Source organism: Vidua chalybeata, chromosome 18 (assembly GCF_026979565.1).
Source record: "Vidua chalybeata isolate OUT-0048 chromosome 18, bVidCha1 merged haplotype, whole genome shotgun sequence".
Classification (NCBI taxonomy): Eukaryota; Metazoa; Chordata; class Aves; order Passeriformes; family Viduidae; genus Vidua; species Vidua chalybeata.
The window spans coordinates 3,896,712-3,921,480 of record NC_071547.1 but is presented as its reverse complement, the minus strand read 5'-3'; the positions used below and the strand labels follow the sequence as shown (position 1 = coordinate 3,921,480).

The following is a 24,769-nucleotide window of genomic DNA, read 5'->3' as shown; positions in this document are numbered from 1 at the left end:
GCGCGCTGCGTTCTGCGCTCTCATCATGGCGGCGCGGGGCCATGTGCAGGACCCCAACGACCGCCGCCTGCGGCCCATCTACGGTACGGACCCCCCGCGCCCCCGCCCCGGCCCCGCCGCCGCCGCCGCCCCGCCGAGCCCCCCCTGCGGCCCTCCCGCGCTCCCGGCCCCGCGGGGGCTGCGGGGCTGCGGCGCCCGCCCGGCCGGGCCGGGGTCCCGCGGCGCCCCGGGGGTGCCCCCTCGGCCCGGGCGGGGGGAGCGCAGCCGGCGCCGCTCGCGGCCGAGGTGACCCCGGCCGGCGCTTTGTGCGCTGCCGCGGCGGAGCCGGGAATGGATTAATCCCCGAAGGAGCAGCCGCGGATGCCCCGGAGTTGTGTTGGATGTTGTGGCACGGAGCGGTGACGCTGTTGGGGGAATTAATTGGGAGGCAGGAGAGAAGTCGAAGGGGACGGCGTCGTTGGGAGTTGTCCGGCGTTGTTGCGTCCCCGAATATTTCCGAGGGTGTTCTGCGCTGTTGGGGTTGCTTCAGAGGTTGTAGGCAAAGCTTGGCTCTATGCAAATATGGAGAAATAAAAGGAAAACACTTCCCCGGGCTACGGTATCGTTTTGTCCCTAAAACTGAAGATTTGATAGAGATTGAGGAAAGCGTTCTTAACTTTTTCAGCAGGGATGAAAACCTCTCCCTAGAGACGCGGAGAGCTGCCCTGGTTTGGGCTGGACGTGCTTTGGGATGTCCTTTGCTGGGGCAGAGGGATGGTGCAGTACGGGCTGGGTCCGTGATGGGTTCCAGGGAAAGGGAGCAAGATGGTTTTGTTCGATTAGAGGTGTTCATGTTCGTTTGTCATTATGTAACGATTTTAAGGTGTTTTTTCCTTAGTTTTCCATCCCTCTTGTGATTGGCAGTTTCATTGATGTACAGTTATTTTTGTCATGACCTGTGTAAGAAACGCTACTAATAGAAAAATCTGGGTAAATTCAGCTGATACCAAAGCAGATGATGTTGAGCATCTCGCTGTGTTCATTTTGGAGAGAGCTTTAGAATTCCTTTCTGCTCGTTCTGGAAGGGATTCTCTGCAGTGCAAGGTCTGCTCTCAGGCTGTGGTGCTGCAGAACCCGAAATAAAGTGTGTGAGAAACGCACACGACTTCCCCACCTCAGCAGCTGGGGAGGTGCACTGTGAGGTCCAAGGTCTGCCTCTGGATTTCAAGGTGTGCCTGGGTTTGTGCCGTGGTTCCCCGGGATTCCTCGACAGCTCTGGTTATCTTTGATCTTGACTTTTCTCCCTTCACCTGAAGGTTCAGGTGTTGCATTTTCAGCCTTTGAACATCCCCACCCATGAACTAGCACAGGCTGAAGTTTATTTTCATTTAGCTTCATTTCCTTTGGAAGCTGCTTTGATTTCCAACAACCCGACTCGTTAGGAAAATACAATCTCTTCATTCTGCTGTGTTTTAGGGAGGTTTGAGGGTTATTTGATTCACTTTGGAACACCCAAAGCCGAGATGTTCTTGGCACAGCTGTTAATCCCAGTCAGGCAGCTCAGCGTGGGGGATAATTTGTGTGTCACTAAACTGGGTGACAGAGCCTTAAAGCAAGAAGCCTCTGATGTGCTGTTCCACGCCTTTGACACCTCTTCACTGAGAAATCCCCAAAGTTTTAATGTTAGAGATGACACAGAGGTTTTCCTAAGTTGAAATCTGTGGCTTGAAACTGGATTTCATGCCACAGCGTTTATTTTGGTGAGTGTGGAGAGGCTGACTTGTGAGAGGTTTGCTGTGGATGGGCTCAAGAGCCCAATTAACTCTGCTTTAAATATACAGCACCCACCTGGCCATGGGAGCAAATGTGGGAGCTGTTTAATGGAAATCCGTAAATCAGAATAGATGCACAATTTTTACTGAGGATTGCCCTCAGTAAAAGAGTTCTGGCTCATAATGGGAACGACAGGTTTGATGAGGTAAAGGTGTGTGATGTAATTTCAGTTAACTGGCAGGAGAGAGGCCAGAGCAGTGTGAGCAGCCCCTTCCTTCCCTTGGCACGTGAGGGGCAGCAAAGCTGGGTTTTTGAGGACGTAGGGGTCATGTCCTGGTCTAAAACTGCTTGTTTGTGATTGTGTAATAACATCAAGATCAATCTGAAAATTTTAATTCTGAGCTAAAAAAAGGAGAAAATGGTCTGGACATAGTGGGATATCCCCCTAGGAAATATTAATGCTTCACAGTTGTGCCTTCAACGCCAGTCTGGTGGAAGGGTAGTTACTCTCCGGGGGGACAGGTTTGCTCTGCCTGTGAGGTATGGATGCTGTGGACAAGTGTTTCCCACTTTGCTGGTGTGTGTGTGTTTAGTTTCTAACTTTCTGCCTGTTAAAAGTAATTGAAAGTCTCCCAAAGACACACCGAATTAATTTCTACTTTTCCTACTAAAGCACTGGAGCTGCAGTGCCAGCAAAGAGCTGTTGCTGCAGAATCCTCTCTATTATGGGTCTCTTTTGTTGCTGTAATGATCTGTGTGGAGTAATTACAAAAGCTTGTTTGTTTGAGTGACTAAAACCAGTACAACGAGATGAATCCTTCATCCCTGAAATGACAGTTTCCTGAATGTTTGGCTTAGGAGGAGCTGCACAGGGAAAATGTGGTTTGTGCTGCTGGTGTGACAGCAGATGCTCCATGGTAAAATTGGAGGTGGCTTTCCAGGATGGCCTTGGTGTCCTGGTGTGATTTTGTGTGTGCTCTTCCTCTGCAGATTATCTCGATAATGGCAATAATAAAATGGCAATCCAGCAAGCAGATAAACTGCTCAAAAAGCACAAGGACCTTCACTGTGCCAAGGTGAGTGGGACTGGGGGGCACTGAGCTCATTCTGCCTGAGTCTCAGGGTGTTCCACTGTCCCTTTCTCTGGGAGCTTCCACAGCGATTTCTGAGCCCTCTGGAATGTCTCTGTTCCAGCTCACCTGTATCTTGTTTGCCTGAAAATGACCTGATAGGGACTGGAGTGTTGGCTCCACCTGGGCTGATTGTCAGCACCACTCCAGGTGACCTTGGCACATGGGCTGGGCTTTAAAAATGCCTCTTGGAGTTCTGGGGTTGGGATAGCCATCTGCAGGAGTTTGGATCAAAACATGTCCTTGGGAGGAAATGTCTGAGGAAAACATGACAAGGTGAATGTGTGTCCCAGAGAAGCTGTGGATGCCCCATCCCTGGAATTGTTCAAGGCCAGTTTGGGACAACTTGGTCCATGGAAGATGTCCCTGCCCATGGCTGGTTGACTTTAAGGTTCCTTCCAACCCAAAGCACTCCAGGATTCCATGGTTTTGGAGGCATTTGCTGTTCTGCTTGTTCACCACCTTCCTTGCTGTGGCCCTGTTGAGGGAAAGGGGTTCTGTTCCTCTCTTTCCTGAAGGTGTGACTCTCTTTCTGCTTTTCTCATTTCCCTGGGGGTTTCCCTCTGCAGTTCACTCCACTTCTACATTTTGAAAGCTTCCCAAGCTGCAGAGAGTGTCATTGACCTGAATCTCATTTATGTCACTTCTCTCTGGCCAGTTAGTGAAAGAAAACTAAGGAAAATTGCCAGGACAGGTCAGTTTGCAGCCTCCAGGTAGAGAAAATCATGTGGTGATACCTCGGGGCAACCTCAACATTTCTTAAGAAGTCAGATCCCCTCTTTGATGCTGTTACATTTGGGGGTTTTCCTCTCCAGCCATATGGATTAAAAGCTTAATAAATCCTGGAGTTCTGCAGAGGGAATGAGGTGGTTGGGCTGTTCCCAGCAGGAGGGAGAGGGTTTCCAAATGCAAACTGTATCTCTGAGAGCTGCCTGTGTTGTGTCCACAGGTGCTGAAGGCCATTGGCTTGCAGAGGACTGGCAAGCAGGATGAAGCCTATGCCCTGGCACAAGAAGTAGCAGCACTTGAACCCACAGATGATAATTCCTTGCAAGCACTGACCATTCTCTACCGGGAAATGCACAGACGTGAGTTTGTTCCTCTCCCAGAAATCTCTATTTGTGTTCTTCCAGAAGATTTGTGCCCCACGGTTTGGTGGGAAACGTGCAAAATCCAGGATTTGTGTATGTGAGAGACTGTTACGAGACTCAGAATTGAAGTGATGCCTGTTGTAATGCCTGTAAGGCTGGAGTGATTCTCATAAAGCAAAAAAATCCTCATTCAGGCTTGTTATGAGCACAGTTGTGTAGCAGGTCCTAAGTGAAGTGTGTTGATAATGATCCAGAGCCTGGGAGTTCACTTTTATTAACGAAACTACTGGAATTTGTTGTCAGTAGAGTGACAGAGATGACAAATCCCACAGGGTGTGATGTAGTTGAGGGGTTCAGGCCTCAGGAAAGTGGTGAAAAACAGGAGGGAAATCCTGACCTCCCAGTTTGGCCACATCAGCTTTGTCAGGTTCCTTGTAGTGATTTGTGTTTTCAAAATACTGAATCGTCAGCGTTGGAGTGATGGAGGAAAGTTTCCTGTGCTTTTCTGAAAGATGCCAGACCTCCTGTCCTGCTTTTCTGCAGCTTGAACAGTTGTTGTTTCTGGCAGCTTCTTGGGGAGTGTGGTGTGGTGGTACCAATGTTCATTGTGGAGTTTGGTGGGTGGTAGCACCAAAATTTATTGTTGGACTGCTGGAGGAATGATCAAGGGGTGAAACAGCTTCAGAAAAGGGGGTTTGCATCACTCTGCAAAAGAGCAATTGTTTATGTTCTCCCAGTTGATTTCTTTGTGTGTGTGTGTTTGTGGAGTTAAAGTATCATTTGTTGAGTAATACCAACATTTTTTGTGTATTTTTGACTTCAGCATAAACCCCTGTGAATGACAAGAGCCACTCTGTGATTGTTAGCAGCTTCCATTAAGCTGAGCTTTGTAACTTTTAGGTCTGTAACTCTGGAACTGGTGGGTGTGAGGCACTTCCACTTTTGGTCTTGCAAGAAAATTAATGTAATTAGATGTTTTCTACATCTGTGTCAGGGATGTATAAACTGTGTGAAAGACAAGTTACATTTGCTTTTCTGTTTCCATTCTGAGCCACAATTGTTTGTGTAAGAAAAAAAATATGTAAGGATGAAAATGTAAGAAAGTTTTGCATGTTGTACTATCAGAAGTTTTTTGTCATGATAGACCTATTATTAAGAAGTATAGTGTGAAATAATTGTTTAGAGTTCTGATATAGGCAGTTGGGAAATAGCAGGATATGATTAATATGAGTAAACCTGTGATGAGAATAATTAATTTGCTATTAGGCTCTGAAAGTGTTTGTTTTGATACATGATTCACATGGAGCAGTCATTCTACCAGCAGGAGAAACCTTCATTCAGTTTAATGCTCAAAAATAGAGAAAAACCTACTTCAAAAGTAGACTTAAAATTCTCCTGAGCAGTTCAGTTGCTACTGTTGAACTTTATTTTGATTTAAATTTATTTTGTGGTTTATTTAGAGTTTTTTTAAGCACTTTCCTCCTTTGCCTGATGTTTGCAGTGCCTGGGGGACAGAGCAGCATTTTTGGGAGTGATGAGTGCAATTAATTGCTGTTCAGAGCATCCCTGGTGCTCTTCAGGGAGCTGTGCCTTAAAATATTCCCAAGTTGGTCTTAACTCTAGCATCTGGTTTTGGTTTAGCTGAGCTGGTGACTAAACTTTATGAGGCAGCTGTGAAGAAGGTCCCCAACAGTGAAGAGTATCACTCCCACCTCTTCATGGCCTATGCCAGGGTTGGAGAATACAAGAAAATGCAACAGGTATGACCAACAATTTGTGTTCTGGCTGGTTTAAAGTGTATTTTTCTCTGTCTTTTACTCTCATTTATGAGTTATGAGTAATCTTCCAAAAAATCTGAGCTGGGTTAATGCAGAAGTTAAACTCTTGGTTGGTTTTTACAGAGAGGTTTGAACCTTAGCTTTTGAAGGTGGGTTGTCTGAAGACAAAAGTTTTGTTACCTTAAGGCTGTGTCTTTTACTGATCTGTGGTTTTGTAGTTACAGTACAAAATAAAGGAATTCTGGAATAGGCACATCTAAGAAGAGCTTCTGATCCATGTTTTCACTTTTGATTCTGGCCTCAGTGCTCTGTTAACTTTAGGAAGATAAATCCTCCCCGTGCTCTTTCTGAGCATCTGAAATACAACTTGTATTGATGTCATTCAGTGAAGAAAAACTAAAAAGCACTTGAAATATCCCCTCTCAGTTGGCAGCACAGTGTCACACTGGTTGATTTTGTTTTCATCCCTTCCAAATGAGGTGCCTGGAGAATGCCTGTAAATGGAAGATGATTTTCAAGGCCTGTGTGCTCACTCTTCTGTGTAAAAAAGCACAGAGAGCCAAGAAATAAGTGCTGAACTCCCTCTCGTTTCTGCTGTGACTTGAATTTTTGCACAGGTTTAGTTTAAATAGCAAAAAAAGGAGTTATGGTGTACCTGAAAGGAGAAACCTCATGATACAACCCAAACTTTAGATGTGATACATAGCAATCATGAGTGGAGAAACTGCCACAGATAACAATAATTAACATTTATGTGACCTTTTGTATGTCTGAAGTGACATAAAAATGTGGATCTCATTAAATTATTGCTTTCAATATCAATTGAATCAAGTCATCATTATCAATATCATATTGTCAGAGTGAGATGTTGGCCTGTGCTTTTGGATTTAGGGATGTGAAGTGTGTGGATGGTGACTGATTAGGGAATGAAAATAAACCCCAGTGTCCTGTGCTCTGGGATATTCCAGCTGAAAATCCTGGAAACTGCCAACTGCAGTCAGGGAATTGGGACAAAGTCCAGCTGTGGAGGTAGACTATTGTGTGTAGTTTCTTGAAATTAATTACAGATTTTGTAGGGGTAGAAGTCTTGTCCTTTGTTAGATACAGGCACTGTGAGGGAAACGTGGGAATAGCTGTTAATGTATTAGGGAAAATCGTGAATTCTTTGGCTCAGCTTTGATTCAACCAAATTCTCTGCTCAACCTTTGCTCCCCCTGCTTTGCACATGGAGGTGACCCCAAATTTGGGGGTGTCAATGGGTGTGAAGTGAGTGTTGAAGGGCACTTGGTTCCTGGAGGCAGGCGTGAGTTTGCTGTGTCCTTCAGCACTGGAGATATCCCCTCATTCCCAAAGAGCAAATCTGCTGCCTCCTGGAGTTCCCAGTTCCAGTTAGAGCTGTCATCTGTGTAGGCAGTCAGTGCTTGCTGCTGTTCTTGTCAGACCTACACAAAGTCCTTGGAAACATTTCCAGCCTCTGTTTTCCTCAGGGATGTGTGTTAGGAGGGAAGAGCTCACGAGTGGGGAAAATCCTCCCATGTGCAAATCCCCTCCCATCATTGCTGCCCATCACAAGATCTGGGAAATAAATCTATTTCAGGAATGATGAAACTTGTGTCTTCTGTTTTTCAGGCTGGAATGGCACTTTATAAGATTGTTCCCAAAAATCCATATTATTTTTGGTCCGTGATGAGCCTGATCATGCAGGTGTGTGCAATGTTGGGTTTGACTGGTTGTTTTTTTTTTTTTTTTTTTTTTTTTTACTGCAGTGCCAGTGCTGGTGCAGAAATGTTCTGAGGGAAAACATTATGATTTTGGGTAAAATGTGTGTTTGAGCTGTTTCTGTGTGATGCTGGGAGAAAGACTGAGCCCTCCTTAAGTAGCATTATTGTTGTTGTCCAAAATAAATGCTGAGGTGTTTTTATAATCCAATTTAACTGTTGCCTTACCACCTTTGTACAACTTGAATTATTCTCTCATCTGCACTAATATCCACCTGTCCTTTTGGCAGAGATAATGAATAAACTATCTGCAGTTTCTCAGTCAGAATTGTTCCTCTCTAATGAGGTTATAAAAGCTCTTGGAGGGAATAAATGAGAGCTCTGGAATTAGCAGCAAGTCTGCAGGAATAGACACAGATCAGCTGTGCTGCTGCTGGTTGAGGCAGCACATTTGGGCACTAAAAATCAGACATAAAACCAAACAAAAATAAGCTTGGAGGGTTTTAATCACATCCTCTAAAATCCTGTGTCGTGTAAAACACAAAAATGTTCTGGCTCCATGTTTTTACCACGAGGTTTGTGTGCTCAGAGATGCAGGGCTCTGGTTGATTTGATCAAAAATGAGCTTTTCTGTGCAGCAGCAATTTTATTGCTGCCATTTCCCAGGGTAGTTGCACTCTCAGGTCACAGATGGCAGCTCCAAACAGGTGGCTGGAGGGGATTGGAACACCTGGGTTGGATTTTTTTCCCTCTTTTAAAGTGAAAAGAGCAGTGGGAGGGACATCACAGAAAGTTGCTGAGCTGTTAAAATAATCCCTCTCTTCCTCAGTCTATCTCAGCACAGGATGAAAACCTCTCCAAAACGATGTTTTTGCCACTTGCTGAAAGAATGGTGGAAAAAATGGTGAAAGAGGACAAGATTGAAGCTGAGGCTGAAGTAAGGCTTGGTTTGAGCTTTGTTGAGACAAGGGATGCACTGTTAAGGGAAATTGATTACCTTGGAAAACTTAAAATAATCAAAAATGTTTTGGAATTAAATGTGAATGTAGGGGACAGGAGGAAAAACAAAAGCAGGGGGTTAGGAGGGGCTCAGAATCCTGTGGCTGAGGCAGTTTTTGGTGTTTGATTTGAATGATGAAGTGCTTTGCTCTCTGGGAGGCCCCAAGAAAAACCTGAGGACTAAGAATGGAAAAAAAGACCTAAATTTGAGTATTGCACCCTTTGGGATACTAAAGATAGCTTTGCAGGCCTGGTATCCCCTGTTTTCTCTGTTGTCACACCTGGGTATGATCTTCCTGGCAAATTTCATTGCAGTTTAATTTTTCTTTTAAGGTGGAACTGTACTACATGATCCTGGAACGTTTGGAGAAGTACAAGGAAGCCTTAGATGTTGTGAGGGGAAAACTTGGAGGTAATTTATTCTTTAATAAATCAGAGTTGTGTGGAGAATACAGCTGTTCCCCTTCACTTCAGACTCATCTGCTGCTTCCAAAAAAATATTTAGGAAGCTTGACTTAGCACCAGTTTTAACCTCAGTGTAAACTCTGGAGGTATTTGTGCAACACAATACCTGGTTTTACCTACTTTGTTTATGGTATTTAAACACTACTCAGGGCTGAGCTTTGCAGTGGTAAATTGGGATCATGTTCTTTGTTGTAGCTGCCATCTTCAAACCTGAAGTGTCTTCAATATGTGCATTTTAGAGGAGTTTAACTGAAGATTATAATGCACTTGGAATTGGGATGTGGAGGTTTCCGTGGGAAATCTCTCTGAGAGCTGCTTGTGTTAGACCTGGTGGTTTGGTGCTGGGCTGGAGTAAGAAGGTTTAAGCAGGAATGAGCTGAGCTCTCCATGTTTTTTGCTGCAGAGAAGCTGACGAGTGAGCTGCAGAGCCGGGAGAACAAGTGCATGGCCATGTACAAGAAGCTGCACAGGTGGCCCGAGTGCAACGCGCTGGCCAGGAGGCTGCTGCTCAAAAAGTGAGAGAGGATTCCTGCAGTCCTGCAAAAAAGATGGAACAAAACCCCCTACTTGTTTGGGAATGGCCTTGTTAGGTGGATTTTGTGGCTGAAATAGTAGAATATTGGGAAGCTTTTCCAAAGATTGGACTCCCGAAGCCAGGCATGGTGAAGGTCACAGGGAGAGTCAGGGTCAGGATTGGAGTTGCTGCTTTTTTCAGGCAGAATTTGGCAACACATTAATGCAATAAAAAGTTGTTTACCTCCTTATTTCTAAGTTCTGTGCTGATTGGCTGGCTCTGACTTTGCAATTATGATTTATGTTAAATTTTCTACATCTAAATTTCTCCCATTTGGCCAGACTTCATCGTGGGAAATTGCATGTAGTGCTTGGAGCAGATGCATCAGGAGACAGAACATTCCAGTGTGATCAAATCTGTCTCAGAACTGTCAGGAGAGATGTGGTGTTTGCTTTAGAATTTAGCTGTACTCTCATATCTAAGTTAAATGCAGAAGAGAAACTGCTGCCTTCGTGTTCTGTGGGGATAATGCTGAATTCTGACTCATATGAGGAGCGCTCATAGCTTGCCTCAGTTTTGAATTGAAATGGTTTTGCTTAATATGTTGCCAGAAATTCAGTATTATGGTGTTCCTAAGATTTGAGACCTTTTCAAGGGGAAACAATTTTATGATTACAATTGGGTTTTTTCTGTAATATGATTATGTGTTACTCCTTAATTCAGCTTTGGCAAGAAAGGTAGTTTTAGCTGTTAATCGTTTTGGCAATTCCCTAAATTTTGTCCTGTGCCTGATTTTTGTTTCAGCTCAGATGATTGGCAGTTTTATATAACTTACTTCGATTCAGTGTTTCAACTCATTGATGAATCCTGGATGCCTCCAGCAGAGGAAGAGCAGTAAGTTGAGAATTTTGCTGTGGATTTGTTTTCCCTTTGTGCTACAGGAAATTGTTTGGGTTCATATATTCAATATTAGAGTGAGTTCTTGATGTCAGAGCCCAAATGGTGTGTTTTCCCTGCTTTGTTTGGTGTGTTTTCCCTGCTTTTATCTGGAGGCTGGCAATAGTTCATGGAAGTAGTTTGTACATTATAGAACTCTTCCAGCTCATGCTTTCTGCGGTGACTGAGTTGCAGAATCCATCATTTCCCTGTCTGGGAGTGTGCTGAGCATGTGTTATCAGTGGGACCTCTCCAAGAACTTTTTGTCTGTGTGGTTGCAGCTCTCTGGAGGGGGAGGTGCACTGCTCCGTCGAGCAGGCTGTGAATTTCATCGAGGAGAGGATAACAGAGGAGTCCAAGAGCTCCCGGCCGCTCCGGGGACCGTACTTGGCCAAACTGGAGCTGATCAGGCGCCTGCGACACAGGGGCTGCAATGATGAGTACAAACTGGGTAAAGCTCTTACCTCCTCCTCCTGGGGGAGGAGTTCATCTCTGGACACAGGGAGACAGAGCACAAACATTAAATCACTAAATCACTGAGTTAAACACAGTTCTCATTAGGAAAAGATAACCTGTTGTTGTGTATGTAAAGAATTTTAAAAGCATTGGAAGATGAACGTTGAAGAAAGGCAGGTATTTCCAGATTACTCCAGGGCTTGGAAAAGCCAGCAGGGAGGTTTGCAAAAGGACCTCAGGGATTTAGGAGCATCCAGTCACTGACACTGTATTCCTAGTGGAAAGTCTTGCTGTTAGTGCTGGAATCTCTGGGTGGGTTTTGATTTAAGTTTTTATAGCAACAGGGCCAGGTTTTGCTTTTTAAAAACCTGCTTCACAAAGTGGCATTTAGGGAATCAATGAATGGGAATGTGATTAGAGCAACATCTGTGCTATTTCCCAATTCCTTTTGTTTTTCCATCCCAAAAGAAGCTGTGGTGAGATAAACGGAGGCTGCATGTGCTTCCCTGGGTTGCTGAGCTCTTATCTGCTAAAGGAGCTTGAATGAAGATCTTGGGCTTTTTTTAATGTGTCCTTGGTTACCAGAGACATTGAAGCTTTGTTAAAATCTGCAGTAGTGCAGCTCTCTGCTTTCTAAATTGCTCTGTAATCTTGAAGGGGGAAAAAAAACCAAAGAATGAACAAAGATTTCTCATAGTGATTTTACAGATTTCACTTCTACCTGGAGGATGTTAAAAAGATAACCTGGCCTTTTTCCTAGGTGATCCAGAAGAACTAATGTTCCAGTACTTCAAAAAATTTGGGGACAAGCCCTGCTGTTTTACTGATCTCAAAGTGTTTGTGGATCTCCTTCCACCCAGCCAGTACACAAAGGTAAGGAAATATCAAGAAGTGGTGGCAGGAACTGCAGTGGTTGTTTGCACTCTGGTTCCTTTATCTTAAAATACCCATGGATCATATTAAAAGACTGGAAACATCAAATTTTTACTTTCTGCTTGAAAGTAAAGAGAGCAGCTCTCTCACAAAGAGAGCTCTTTGTGCTGTGGAATATATCATGAACATCTGAACACTTGAGAAGTTTCATTCTCAGGATTTTTACTGGAGGTTTAAAGCTAAGTTTGATCCTGCAGAGTCTCAGCTCTGGTATTCCTTTGGCATTTTTATTCCCATTTTGCAAGGTGTCAGGGTGTTATGAGCTCAAAGTTTCTGTTTGATGGGAAGAAGCTGCCCCCTCATCCCACACAGGGATGTCACAGATGCTTTGCTTGGCTCTGGCAGTGCCAAAGAAGGGACACATTTACCCCAATCCAGGGGTCATGGAGGCACCCATGGCAGTTTTTTCCAGAATCTCTTTCTGAAACAACTCTCTGGAAAAGAGTTTCTCTGAAAAGCCCATTTGTGCAGAGTCATGAGCAGCCTGGAGTGACTTCAGCAGCTGGGAATTCTGTCACTCACCCCAGTGTTTGTCTGAGCCATTGTGTCCAGTGATCAGCGCTGGGGAGGGCAGAGAATCCAGGATCAGCCAGAGCCTGGGGATAAAATGTTGGTAAACAAAGTGTAGGAAGCAAGGTTCTCTTGGTTTATTAAAGTATTTTTTGGCTCCTAATGCAAGCTGTTCCCACAGCCCCACTGCTGATGGGAGAGGTGGCTCTGGCAGGGATGGCTGTTGCTGATGTTTTATGTTTAAAGGTGTGTTTTTAGCCCACTGGCAAGAGATGTGGCCAGCAGGATATTGAACTCCTAGTCCTGGAAATTGTGATGCCATTGTAAGTGAACCCTGAAGTACTGAACAAGTTTCATCCTAACTTTCCAGGGAACAAATTCAAAACAAAGAGTGGAAGAATTATATTTAATAATAGTTCAGACTTCAGTTTTGTCACAGTGCTTGTAAAACCATGAGTCTGACTTTAAAATTCTCTGTCTGGCCTTAAAACTGCTGCTGATTTACTGAATATATTCTGGAATATATATTGTGTCAAACTGATGTATTGGGTGGTTTTCTGGTTGTCCCTGAAGGAACATCTACAGCAGTTTAGCTTACTCAAGGACACGAGGAGCTGAGGAGGTTTCGTGGTGCTGAGTTTTTTAGTGGTGATGAGTTTTGACATGAGAGTTCCACTTCAGTAGCTGAGGTTGTGATCTTGCTGAGCCACTGACGTGTGAGATAGTCCAGAAATAATGGTCACGACACCAACCTTGACTTCCTAAAGGTGTAAATTGGACTGTAGAGCCAATGATGTGGTTGACCTTGCTCAGCTTGGCAGAGTTTCAAACTGAAAAGATCTGTCAACACAGCATTCATCAAATTCTTTGGGAAAACTGGAATTGGTGTGTGTTGTACTTGGTGCTGCTCCTGAACTTTTTGCCTCAGGCTTGCATTTGATGCAGTTCTTCTGTGTCAATACCAAATGCAGTAAAACTGAATTCATTGGCTTGAACTCAGGTTTCAGTTTGCAGACAATGTTGGGTTTTAGAGCAAGAAGTTGCTGCCCAGCCCTGTGTGTTGTGAGGAGTCTTTTGTCTCCCATTAAAGCTAAACAATGAGAAGCTGCATTTCTTACAGCTTAATTCCAAAAAGAAGTCATTAATTAGAGTTGATGACCTCACTGAGTACTGCACATTACTTCAGAGCTGAGGGAAAATGTAACAGTGCAAAACCATTATTGCCTGGAAGTGTGCTGAGAAGCCTGTCAGTAACTAATTATTTTAATTGCATCTCTTATTACCCCAAGTGTTAACAGGTGCTTGAACTCCCTGGTGTATCAATGAATTGGAAACCTGCCTCTGATTTTTCTTCCCTCTGTCTCTTTCACGAAACTTAATAAAACCTCAAGCAACTCAAAAAAGATACTGAGCAACTCATAAAAAATCTCCAAGGCTGCTCTTGAACCACGGATTCAGTGTGACATCAACATGCATGTTACCACCTTGCCTTTTTTTGGTTTGATTGGAGGGAGGAAATGCTGCTTCCCCACCATTTGGTGCAGCCCTGCAGCCTTTGCCCCCGGCGTTTCTCTTGCAGTTCATCCGGCAGCTGCTGGACGTGATCCCGCTGGCGGCGGCGGCCGAGAACGAGGTGGCTCTGCCAGGTGACATCAAGGCCCTGCAGCAGCACCTGTGTGTGGTGCAGCTCTCCAGGCTGCTGGGGATCTACCACGCCATGGAGAAGAAGCAGAAGCTGGCAGTGGTGCGGGAGCTGATGCTGAGATACCGCCACGGGTTGGAGTTTGGTGAGGAAAATCTGTAACGCTGATAAAACTTGGCTTTCTCCTTTCTGATTGTACCCTTCACCTTCCCTGAATTGTGCTTCCTTTTACGTTTTTTCTTTTCAGCCATGTATCTTAAAGATAAATAAGGCTTTCCAGGGTAGTTCAGATGGTCTGTTTGTGCTTTGCAGGATTGCCTGTGCTTTTAAGCAAAGCCAGGTTTTCTCACTGAAGTGCATAGGACACATTTGTGGTCAGGAGTTATTAATTTGTAAATCTTGCAGCTGTGGGAGTCAGTTCTTCTTCCAGCAGATGTCAATGTTTGAAGAGCCCCAGAGGCCACTCAGTGATGTGTGAAGTTGTTTGGATTTTAAGACAATTCTGATTCTATAAATGAAAATGTGGTGCTCTCTCTGATCGTGGTGCCACTCAATAAGCCTGACTTGACTGTGAGATCAGCTGACAGCACTGTTAGTAATTGAAGGGTTCAAACTGTTTTTTTTTTTTTCTCTTTTTAGGGAAAGCTTGTTTGAAAACTGAATTGCAGTTTTCAGATTATTACTGCCTGCTTGCAGTTCACCTGCTTCTTGATCTGTGGCTGGAAGGTATGTTCCCAAAATTGTGCCTTGCTCTAATATCTCTGTGGGAGGCTCGAAAAGGGAGACTGTGTCCCTGTGGCCAGTGGCTTGTTAGGCCTGGAGCTTTCTGGGGTTTTTTGGTTTGGGTTGGTTTTTTTTTTTTTTTTTTTTCAATATTAGGTATTTCAGGAGTCTCTCTGATCAGCTGGTGTTTGCCCTGAATCTCACCTCTATAAACAGATTTAATTTTTCTGATTAATTCTTTTTTTTTCTCCCTTTGCCTGAGTTCTGCTGACAACTCCTTTCTGATACCAGAAGTGTTTTGAGAGCGTTCTTTCTCTTCCTGACATACTTTGTCTTTTGGATCCCTTTTTTCTAGACTTGCTGGGACCTGTTCCCTGAATTAAATTTGCCTGTACTCCACCCCTGCTCTTGTGTTTGTCTCTTAATCCCACAGTGTCCAGTGCTGGATGTCCACATGTATATTCCTGCCCTTCCATGTAGTTATCTGTTACACCCTTGTCTTTCCAAGGAAGATTTAGTCTTTAACCTGACTAAATCCATGGTCAGGTTTCTGGCAGGAAGGTGGATGTGGGCTCTTGAACTCCTGGCTCTTTTGCAGTGTGCAAGCTGGAATTCCTAAACAGGATTCATCAGGAAGGGTCACTTTGGCAGCAGTGTGCTCTGTGCAGATGTGAGCTAGATATTCCCTGGGAGGGATTTTTCCCCCAGCATTCCCTCAGGGAGCAGCTGCAGTGCTGGAGCAGGTGTTATTTGGGCACACTGAAATCCCTGGCAGCGCTCTGCGCCTTGTGTAACGCGGGCAGAGGGAATTGTGCCGTTGCCTGTCCCTGCTCACACCTGCCTGTGCTGTGTCTGTCACCAGGTGAAGAGGCAGCTGTGTGGCAGTGCCTGACTCTCTTGGAGGAGGGGCTGTCTCACAGTCCCTCCAATGCTCAGTTTAAGCTGCTGCTCATCCGGATCTACTGCAGGCTCGGCGCCTTCGAGCCCGTCTCGGAGCTCTACTCCAGCCTGGACGCCAAGCACATCCAGCACGACACCATCGGGTGGGTGGTACATACTGAGAATAATCCGTGCTGCTGGCCCCATCCTGACAGCTGCAGCACCCTCTGCCACCCAGAATTCAGCACGTTGTCACATCTTCATGTGCTGTTGTGCAAAAGTGCTCTGGGGTTTTTGGGAGGCATGTCCACTGCATGTTCTCCCTTTCTGTAGGATGTCTTTCCTGTGTGATTTTGATCTGTGTTGGATTTTTTAGAGTATTAATTAATCTGAAGGAAATTGGTGAAATGTCTGGCTGGCTGCCAGTCAGAGCTTGGTGTTCCAGCTTGGGAACACCAGTGAAAGCCAACACACCCTGGTGTGATTGGGGGTCTCTCAGAGGAGCTCTTGCTCCCTTAAGGTGAAGAAAGAACTCTAAGCCCTCACATACTGCTTTTAAAAAATTGACAATTCATTCCACTAAAAGCCTGAACTTGCCCATGAATGCTGTTAATGCTGTTAAATGTCCAGATGTCTCGTGTGCAGCTGCTTGCCAGGGCAGTGGCTGACGTTTGCCTCGTGCTGTTTGTTGCAGTTATCTCCTGACACGCTACGCCGGCTCCCTGGGCCACTACGCTGCTGCTTCCCAATCCTGCAACTTTGCACTCAGGTTTTTCCACTCCAACCAGAAAGATGTAAGTTGAAAGAAACCCCCTCCATGACCTTGTAACACAGCAAAGTGTCTTTGAGAAGCTTTAGGGCTTTAGAGATGCCCTGTGCAAGGCTTGTTCAAATGTAGTGGTTTAAAACGTAACAAAGAGCAGTGGTAGGTGCAGCTTTGTAGTAAAGGTTGTCTCAACTTGCATTTCCTACTACAAGGATTTGTGAGTTGCTGTTACATGAGATTTTGCTTCAGCTTCCTTTCTGTTAAAAGCCAGTTTTAATGCTCCTCATAAAAAGGTATGATTGCTTTTAAATTAATGCTTGTGATTTTATGCAATAATTGAAGTGGAATGTTGTGTGGAAATAAGTGCTGGTATCACAAATTTGGCATTTTGGAAAGTTACAGCAGCCAGTGATGATGGGTCGGGATGGGGATGGCACATGATGAATCCTTTATGTTACAGTCACTGGAGCTGTGTGTTTTCAGTGTTTTTCACTTCACTTAAAAGGGACCATCCCATTCTGAGGAGTGGGAGTATAGCCTGTGTATTTGTATTTTACACCCTGGGCACTGTTGAGAGGTAGGTGAAGATTATTTTTACTTCCTAAGAAACAAAGGTGCAATCCAGTTTTAAATCTGCCAGTCATCCACTGCCTAAGTTGGCTCCAGAGGCCCTGCAGTCACACGATTTGCTTTCCCACTATCCCAGCAATAGATAAAAACACAGGAGTTGTCTGTACTGAGCAGTAAAGATTCTCACACAGAAATCACTCAGAAGCAGCAGCCTGCTCTGTTGGCAGCCCAGGTGGTTCCTGTGTACAGGATTCCCATGGCCATTTCCCTGTGCCTGGAGTGCTCGTGCCCAGTTCTGTGAGCTGTGTCTGACACAGAGGTTTTCCTGAGGGATGCATGTGGATTGTTCAATGGGATGGGAGCTCACTCTGCTCTGCTTCCCTCAGCTGCTCATTTTTTTCCTACTTGATAAGAAGCTTTGGATTCCTGGGAGTGAAACCCTAGATCCAGACACCTTTTTTTTTACTGAGGTGTAACTTTTCAGTCTTGCTTAAAAGTCATTTGGTGGATGTTAATGAAAAACATCCCTGGAACCAACTGTCTGAATGAAACCCACAACTGCTGGGCGCCAGGTGGAAAAGCGAACTGAAAAAACTTCTGGATGTGATTCCTCTGCTTGGGAACACTGTGTTGTAAAGCATCCAGAAATCATCCTTCCGTGGAGAACAATCTGAAGTAACTGAGGTGTGGTTCCCTTGGGAGCAGGTTTTTCTCTGTGGCATGAATGATGGAGGTGTTTGTGGCAGAGAAGAGTTGGATGTCTCCGGTGGCTCAGTGTCTGTACATGGATGCTAATGGCTGCATTCCAGGTGCTGTTGGCAGGAAAACACAGCTCGTGTTCCAGAAATCCCAAAAAGGTGTTGCCTTGTTGCTACACCTTCAAATGTTGGGATTTCAAGAGGCCAGCAGTGGTGCAGCAGGAGGATGGAATTCCTCATGTGACAAGATAAGGATGGAGACTGGAACCACTCACATGATACCTTGGAGATGGTGTTGCAGCCAAGGACCACGAGCTGATGTTGCTCTCAGGTCTCCAAATCTCTCCTGCTCTGGACACTTCAGTGGTTGTCTCCTTAAGATCCTTCTGATGGGAAATACCTCAAAAGCTGTTCTTGCAACCAGAAATTGCAGGAGGTGAAGGCTCAGTTCAGGCTGCCGTTCCCTGAGGATGATGGTGTGACAAGAGTGGGGATGAAGAAGGATTCCTTGCCATAAAACATGTCACAAGGTCAAGATCTGCTCCCAGTTTCTGTGCTGCTGTGGTTCTGCTGGGGCTGCCCCTTTATGCTCAGGGTGCTTGGAGCAACTCCCACTCAAGCCCTACATCTGCAGTGTTAAAAGGGGTCTATCCTTTAAAAGTTCCAGTTTTAGAGATTTCTGGTACTGCCTGCTCTTCCTTAGTTTGATGCTGAGATAGCTGGAATGTCACAGCACAGAGCTGTGTGGGGGACTCTGCCTGGAGCAGGAAGTGTGGGATGTAAATGAAGTCTGGCATAAAAATAGAGCTCCTGAATCAGACTTCTTGCTTTGGATAAATCCATTCTCCTGACTTGCTGAACTTCCCAGGCTGACGTGAATCCTGTGTCAGAGTGATCCCATGAGTAACAGCCATGTAGGATGCTGTGCAATCCTGCCACTATTCCTGCTCTGGGAGAGGATGCCAAGGACAGGGAGGAGAGAGAAGGCAGCATTGCTATATTTGGCCAAAACTAAAAGGCAACTTTATCTCCTCGAGATGGTCCTCCTTCAGCTATGCAGAACCACCAGTAATCTCTCTAATTTTCTTGTGTCCATCCATCTTTAATCTCTCCAGATACTGCAGGCAAACCACTCCAACATGTCCTGGGGGGATTTAAAAACCACGTGGATGCAGTTGAATTAGAGCCCATAGCCCAGTCCCTGACAGTCACCTCCTGCAATGCTGTTGATCAGAGGGTATGTTGTTGAATATCTGGCATACTTTTTCATTCAGTGCAAATAACCAAATTACTTAGAGGAGAAAAAAAAAATAAAGACAACTCCCTAGAGGACATTTCTTGGTTTGGAGGGGGAAAAAAGGAGTTTTGGATCTGTAAGTGTTGCCTTCTGGTATCTCAGACTTCCAGACTGGTTGAGCCTGTTAGGGCCTTGTAGAATTCAGTTAAGCAGAAGCCTTTTTTGGTGCTTTTCATCTTCAGTGAACTTCATAAGCTTGTTCAGAATAAAATAGTTGATTTGCCAGAATTTCTCAGTTGTGGAGTAATTCTGGTGTAAAAATTCAGCTATCACCCGTGGCTAGGAGTAGAAATAGTTCACTCTGTGTCTACAGTTAAACATTTTCATTAAAACACTGCTTGTCTGGGGCTCCTTCATCATAAAAATCTCTTTTTTTGGAGATTGCTTGGACTGAAGTGAAATACTGGCTGCCTGCCTTGTATTGCTACATTTCATCAAAGAGAAAGGAAAATATCCCATGGACCCTGAGAGTTTCCTTTGGTGTTTTTGTTCTACCCACTGTGTGATACTGTATTTAAAACTCTAATAAAAAAGAGAAACAAAAAACATGTATTTTTTTTTTAAATCTGTGTTGTGGTGATATGTGATGCACATCTAAGTCAATTCCAGAAAATCTGAGCTATATTTCTTTTGCCTTGAATTATTTCTCACAAAGAAATTATGATTTAATGATTTGAATCACGCGTCTAAAAGGAAAAGGAAGGAAAAAAAGCCTTCCAAAAACATCTCTTCATTGTGAAGTATTTTTGTTTGTGGTGACAACAACGTGATGTTTAGCGTTGGTTTGGTTGGTAAACCTCACTGCCCATGGAGCATCTGGGCATTCCCAATTTAAAGCAGCAAAACTGCTTGGGTGACTTGGAAAAGCAGAAGCTCAAACTCCTCCCAGCGACTGAGGATCTGCCAGGTCCTGCACCTCTGGGCTGATAAAAACCACAGAAATGCAATTCCTTGGCAGTGACCTTGTTGGCTGTTCCTAATTTGGGAAGTCACTAACGAGAGCTGGCGTGTGTTGTGTTGCAGACCTCAGAATACATCATCCAGGCCTACAAGTACGGGGCGTTTGAGAAGATCCCGGAGTTCATCGCGTTCAGGAACAGGCTGAACTCCTCCCTTCACTTCGCGCAGGTTCGCACCGAGCGGATGTTGTTGGACCTCTTACTTGAAGCAAATATGTGAGTACAGCTCCTGGCATGGGTAAACTGGGAGTGGGCCAAGAGGGGCCTTTGGGGAATTGCACCTGCAGAAACCTCAGAAATGCAGCTCTGCTCCTAAAGCTTCATTCCGCTTTTAATGGTCTTGGGTTGCACCGAGGAGGTTTAAAAAAAATCCCTCGTGGAAAGGGTTGTCAAGTGTTGGAATGGTCTGCCCAGGGAAGCAGTGGAGTCACCATGCCTGGAAGTGTTCAGAAAACATGTGGGAGGGCACTGAGGCCATGGTTTAGTGGTGACCATGATGTCAGTGCTGCACTGGTGGTTGGACTTCTTGATCTTGAAGCACTTTTCCAACTTTGGGGATTCTGTGATTCTGATTTGCTGTCCCTTCACATCCTTGTCAGTGCCGTGTGTGTCACATTCCTGACAGAGGGAAGAGTGGAGCAGTGCTCTGTTAGTGAGCTGCTTTCCCTTTGCAATGATCAGATGTTTGATTTAGTGCTGCTCGTTCTTACCTACAGATCAACCAGTTTAGAAGAAAGCATAAAGTCCATGAGTCTGAGCCCAGAGGAGGATGACATTCCATGGAAAGATCTGCGTGACAACAGAGACCTGACAGTCTTGTTTAGCTGGGATCCAAAAGACAGGTGAGTAGAAATATCCTGAACTCACACATAGCAAAGAAATTCCTTCCCATATTTCAGTGTTCCTTGGGCTGGCTGATTTAAGCACCATCCACCACATCTGGCAGTGCTGCCCTTTTAGATAGTAATTTTTCTGAATTTCTGACCCCTCCTTCCTCATCATACAGAACTGGGAGCTTTGGGTAGGCTTTTGTGCCTGGAGCATTTGCCTGAAGAGCTTTGGTGCCTTTCTGCAGGGACATTTCTGAGGAACATCGGAAGCTCTCCCTGGAGGAGGAAACGCTGTGGTTGCGAATCCGGTCTTTAACGTTGAGGCTGGTGAGCGGACTCTCAACTCTCGGTCACACCATCCAACCAAAGAACTCTGAAAAGACTGCAGAGAACGGTGTCTCATCCAAGATTGACACGATCCGAGCCCTGCTGCAGCAGCTGGAAGCAGCAGTGGATTCAGGGAAGAAGTTTCTAGAACAAAAAATCCAGGTACCAGTAAGGCAAAAGCTCTCCCCAAATGTTGACTGTGAGTGCATCGTGCAGGCTGCAGAGTGCATTTAACTGCCCCTGGGTTTGTGGTGTGTGACTGACTGGGAGATGTGCCAGGCACTGGGTGGGATGAGGAAAAGCTGCAACACCTTTATCTTTTTCTTTGCTTCTTGCCTAGTATCCTGTCCTTGGCCCTCCTCCTACCCGAATGGCTGGCTTCTTCAGCAATGGCAGCTGTCAGTGCCAGACTAGCTTGTTTTATCTTGTTAGTGATATTTATGAACTAGATACCAATGGCTTAGGTAAGTGTTTGGGGCAGGGGTTTGACCACATTGCCATGGTGTGTGGTGGGAGGGAGCCACATGTCTCTGTTTAGTCTGAAAACTGCTTGGCGTTGGAGGATGTGGACTCAAAACTGTTACTTGTGTGTTAATTTTCTGTCTGAAACTAAATTATCTGAGAGCCAGTGCCTTCATTTAGTGTTTTATGTAAGTCCTCATTTTTCTACAGTATATGGTGCTGTAATACTGGCTCCTCTTTGAAAGCAGTTGCATTTACTTTTGAGTACTGACACTAAATAGCATTTAAATGCCTCTTGAGTTTCTGGAAGCAGAAAATAACAGAAGTTTGTAGCTTATCTTTTTTTTTATTTCTTTTTTTTTTTTTTTTCCAGAAGATTCAGCAGAAATCCAGGAAAGAATAGGGAATAGTTTCAAGTCTTTAGTAGAACGACTGACAGGTAAATGGTAACTCAAGAACAGACACTGAGGCAGAGCTTCCTGGCTGTCTGAGGATGGCTGTGGAGTGTCTGCAGGGATGGGCTGTGGTGATGCATCTGCAGACCCTGTGAAAGCTTGAGAACAAGGCTGGGATTGCCCTTGGCTTGTGTGCTGAAGCTGCTGCATGCTCAGAACGTGCTGTGCCCTTCAGTGCATTTATCTCCCAGCCTGGGCAGCTTCTTCTCCTGGTGCTTGGGTCAGGGGGGCTCATCAGGGGTGTGGAAATGTTTGCAATGAGCCAGAACTCAGAGGAGATGGAGAGGACTCATTATCTCAGTGGTCAGTGCCCTGACAGTTCTGCACGCTACACTCAGATACCTGGGGTACAGAAAATGCACATTTAAGATTATCTCCTTCATCCTCAAATCAGGCTTTTCTTTTTTCTTTTCAGACTTATTCAATAAATGTAAAGGTGATTTGATTGAAGTCAGAGATGGCACCTTGAAAACTCATCCAAACCTGTTAGAAAACTTAGTCTTCTTTGTTGAGGTATTTTTTTTTCCTTTGGAAACTAGAAATTTGGGAGTGCTGCGGGGTAGGAATGTTGGGTCTGAAACACAGTGGAAGTTTGATCTCAGACAATCAAGAGAACTCGTGAGGGATTTTGCTGCATGTTTTAATCATGCTGAGTTTTACCAGGAACACTTAAATGAGTTGAGAAGCCTCCTGTAAATGCAACTTGGAACATATTTTTACCTTTCTTCCAGACGATCTCCATTGCCCTGTGGGTATCGAGTTACTGTGACAGTGTCCTCCGACCTTTTAAATCCAACCTGCAAAAAAAGAAGAAGAAAAAAAAAGAAAGCAGTGTAGCAATGGTACAAACAATGTTTCTTTCTTCCCCCACCCCTAATCAAGGTTTATTTATTCTGAAAGAAAAATCAGGATAGATAACATGAACTGGTTGTCATAAACTTGTGGAAGTTGATTGGGTAATAGTTACTTGGGGCTAATTTTTGTTGTTTAAAATCAGTGACATGTCATATCTGTGACATCATGTGACAGTTTTTTAATGAGAAATACTATTTAGAGTGTCATTGACCTTCCTGCCTGGAATGTACCACAGTAAACTTGTCAGCTGGGAGTGTTTATTTGGGTAGCTAAATTATAGCTTAGCACTGGTGGGAAGAAGAGAATTATATATTACAAAGTGAGTTATATAAAATGGACATTAATATGTGTTTATAAACTCAAGACCTGTGTTTGTTTTTGTAGCCACCTGTATTTACCCATTTCCTGGATTATGTAACTGAACTCCAGACATTAACTTCCAATGTAATAGATCATATCAAAGGGCTTGAAATCATTCTGACTGCACTAAAACTTGAAGAGCTGTCCCTCAAGGACACTCTGCTTTTACAGGTAAGAGATTCCCTGTGCAAACATTGTCGTCCTCAGGAATTTCCTTTTGGTGTTTGAGACATTGGAGAACATTTAAAAGGGGGATTTAAACAGTTGCTGTGGAGTGAGTGATTTCTCTTTTGCACTTTGCAGGAAGAAAAAAAGTTTACAAAGACTGTGCAAGGGAAGGTCCAGAGCAGTTACCATCACTCAGTTCAGGAAATTGGAGAGCTGCTGAAAAAGAGACTTGATACCATTAAAAAACTAAAGATTTGAGCAATGCATCCCTGACAGACTCCACAGGGGAGTGACACCAGAGTCCCAGACAGAAGCAACATCCACTCTACCATCACTTAAATCCAGAACTTCCTCATAATGCATGAAGGACTTAAAATCATGAAACAAATTTTTTAGGTATTACAGATGTATTGAGCTGATTTAAATTATTGTACATAAAAGAAGCAGGGACCCTTCCTGGGGTTTGACCACTTTTTATACATGTTCATAAGCATATTGCAACAGGAGAAAAGTCACTTTCTTCCCTTTTGATCTCTAGAACCAACTGGAGATGGTCTTTAGAAGCAGCAATAGCAATCCAGTGTAAAGCATCTGTCTCCAAGGATATTTTCATCACCATGCAGTGTTCATAATTTTTGTATGGTCCTTGCCTTAGAAATGCAGGAATTGTAGATGTCCACGTTCAGCCACCTCTGATGAACTGAGCCTGGCTTGGAGCTGCCTGTTTTGTCTGCAAACCACCTGGTCCTGCTGACAGAATCCCATGTGTTGGTCCATCAGGGAGAGGTGAGGCCTCCGTGGTGGGCTGGGAATCATCGAGAGCTGGGGCAGGATCCTCCAGGAGAGAGCAGGAGGGAGGAGGTGTCTGTGCACAACTTGGGAAAACTGCAGATGTGATGAGGAGCAAACTTCAGAGAGAGAGAGAGAGAGATAGGAATGGGGATGGGTGTTTCAGCAAAAAAAAAAAAAAAAGACAAAACGAGAGACCTTGTAAATAATGGCTGCAGTGGAGTGTGACACTGCGCTGGTATCATGTCAGTTTAATGTCAAACAGCAACGTCATGACTTTTAAAAAGTGTATTTAGATTACTGAAACTTTAAGACTTCAATATTTTAATAGAAATTGAATCCTATTGGCTTTGGTTTTAAGTTGGCAGAGGTAACTTTTGCTTCCGCTGTGGTCTGAGGCTGAGATCCTTTTTGTACCTGTCTGCTTGCTTTTTGCAGTTGAACTTTGATTATCCAAGCACTGGTTCATGAAGCTTTCTGTTAGAAAGTGTGACCATATCATCTGCTCCCACAGAATCTGCACTTCTGTTGGGTTTTTTCATGTTCAAAGAGCAATGCAACCTGAAATTGATAGGCAAAAAAAAAAAAAGTTCATGTACCTGCAATACAAGGGACAGGTCAGACCCAACAGATTCCTCATCTCCTGGTTTAGAGCCACAGGTATCCGAGTCTAGATTTAAAGTTTGAAGAGAGCTTGACTGCCTTTG

General features: G+C 44.5%; 1 protein-coding gene across 2 annotated transcripts; it reads left to right on the top strand.

The window, feature by feature from the left end:
- Positions 1–6: 6 nt before the first annotated feature.
- NAA25 (N-alpha-acetyltransferase 25, NatB auxiliary subunit) lies at positions 7–24,136 on the top strand. Of its 2 annotated transcripts, none has more exons than XM_053959015.1 (24): positions 7–83; positions 2,743–2,828; positions 3,832–3,970; positions 5,615–5,733; positions 7,381–7,455; positions 8,299–8,406; positions 8,802–8,880; positions 9,337–9,448; positions 10,252–10,341; positions 10,665–10,834; positions 11,600–11,712; positions 13,862–14,069; positions 14,564–14,650; positions 15,510–15,690; positions 16,221–16,320; positions 19,881–20,032; positions 20,533–20,658; positions 20,892–21,135; positions 21,314–21,437; positions 21,812–21,874; positions 22,306–22,403; positions 22,622–22,732; positions 23,130–23,276; positions 23,409–24,136. In XM_053959015.1, the coding sequence occupies exons 1-24, from the start codon at positions 26–28 to the stop codon at positions 23,529–23,531; spliced, it is 2,913 nt and encodes a 970-aa protein (XP_053814990.1). In that variant the 5' UTR covers positions 7–25; the 3' UTR covers positions 23,532–24,136. The 2 variants fall into 2 exon arrangements, with proteins under 2 accessions (XP_053814990.1, XP_053814989.1); XM_053959014.1 differs by having other exon boundaries at positions 21,809–21,874.
- The last annotated feature ends 633 nt before the right edge of the window (positions 24,137–24,769 follow it).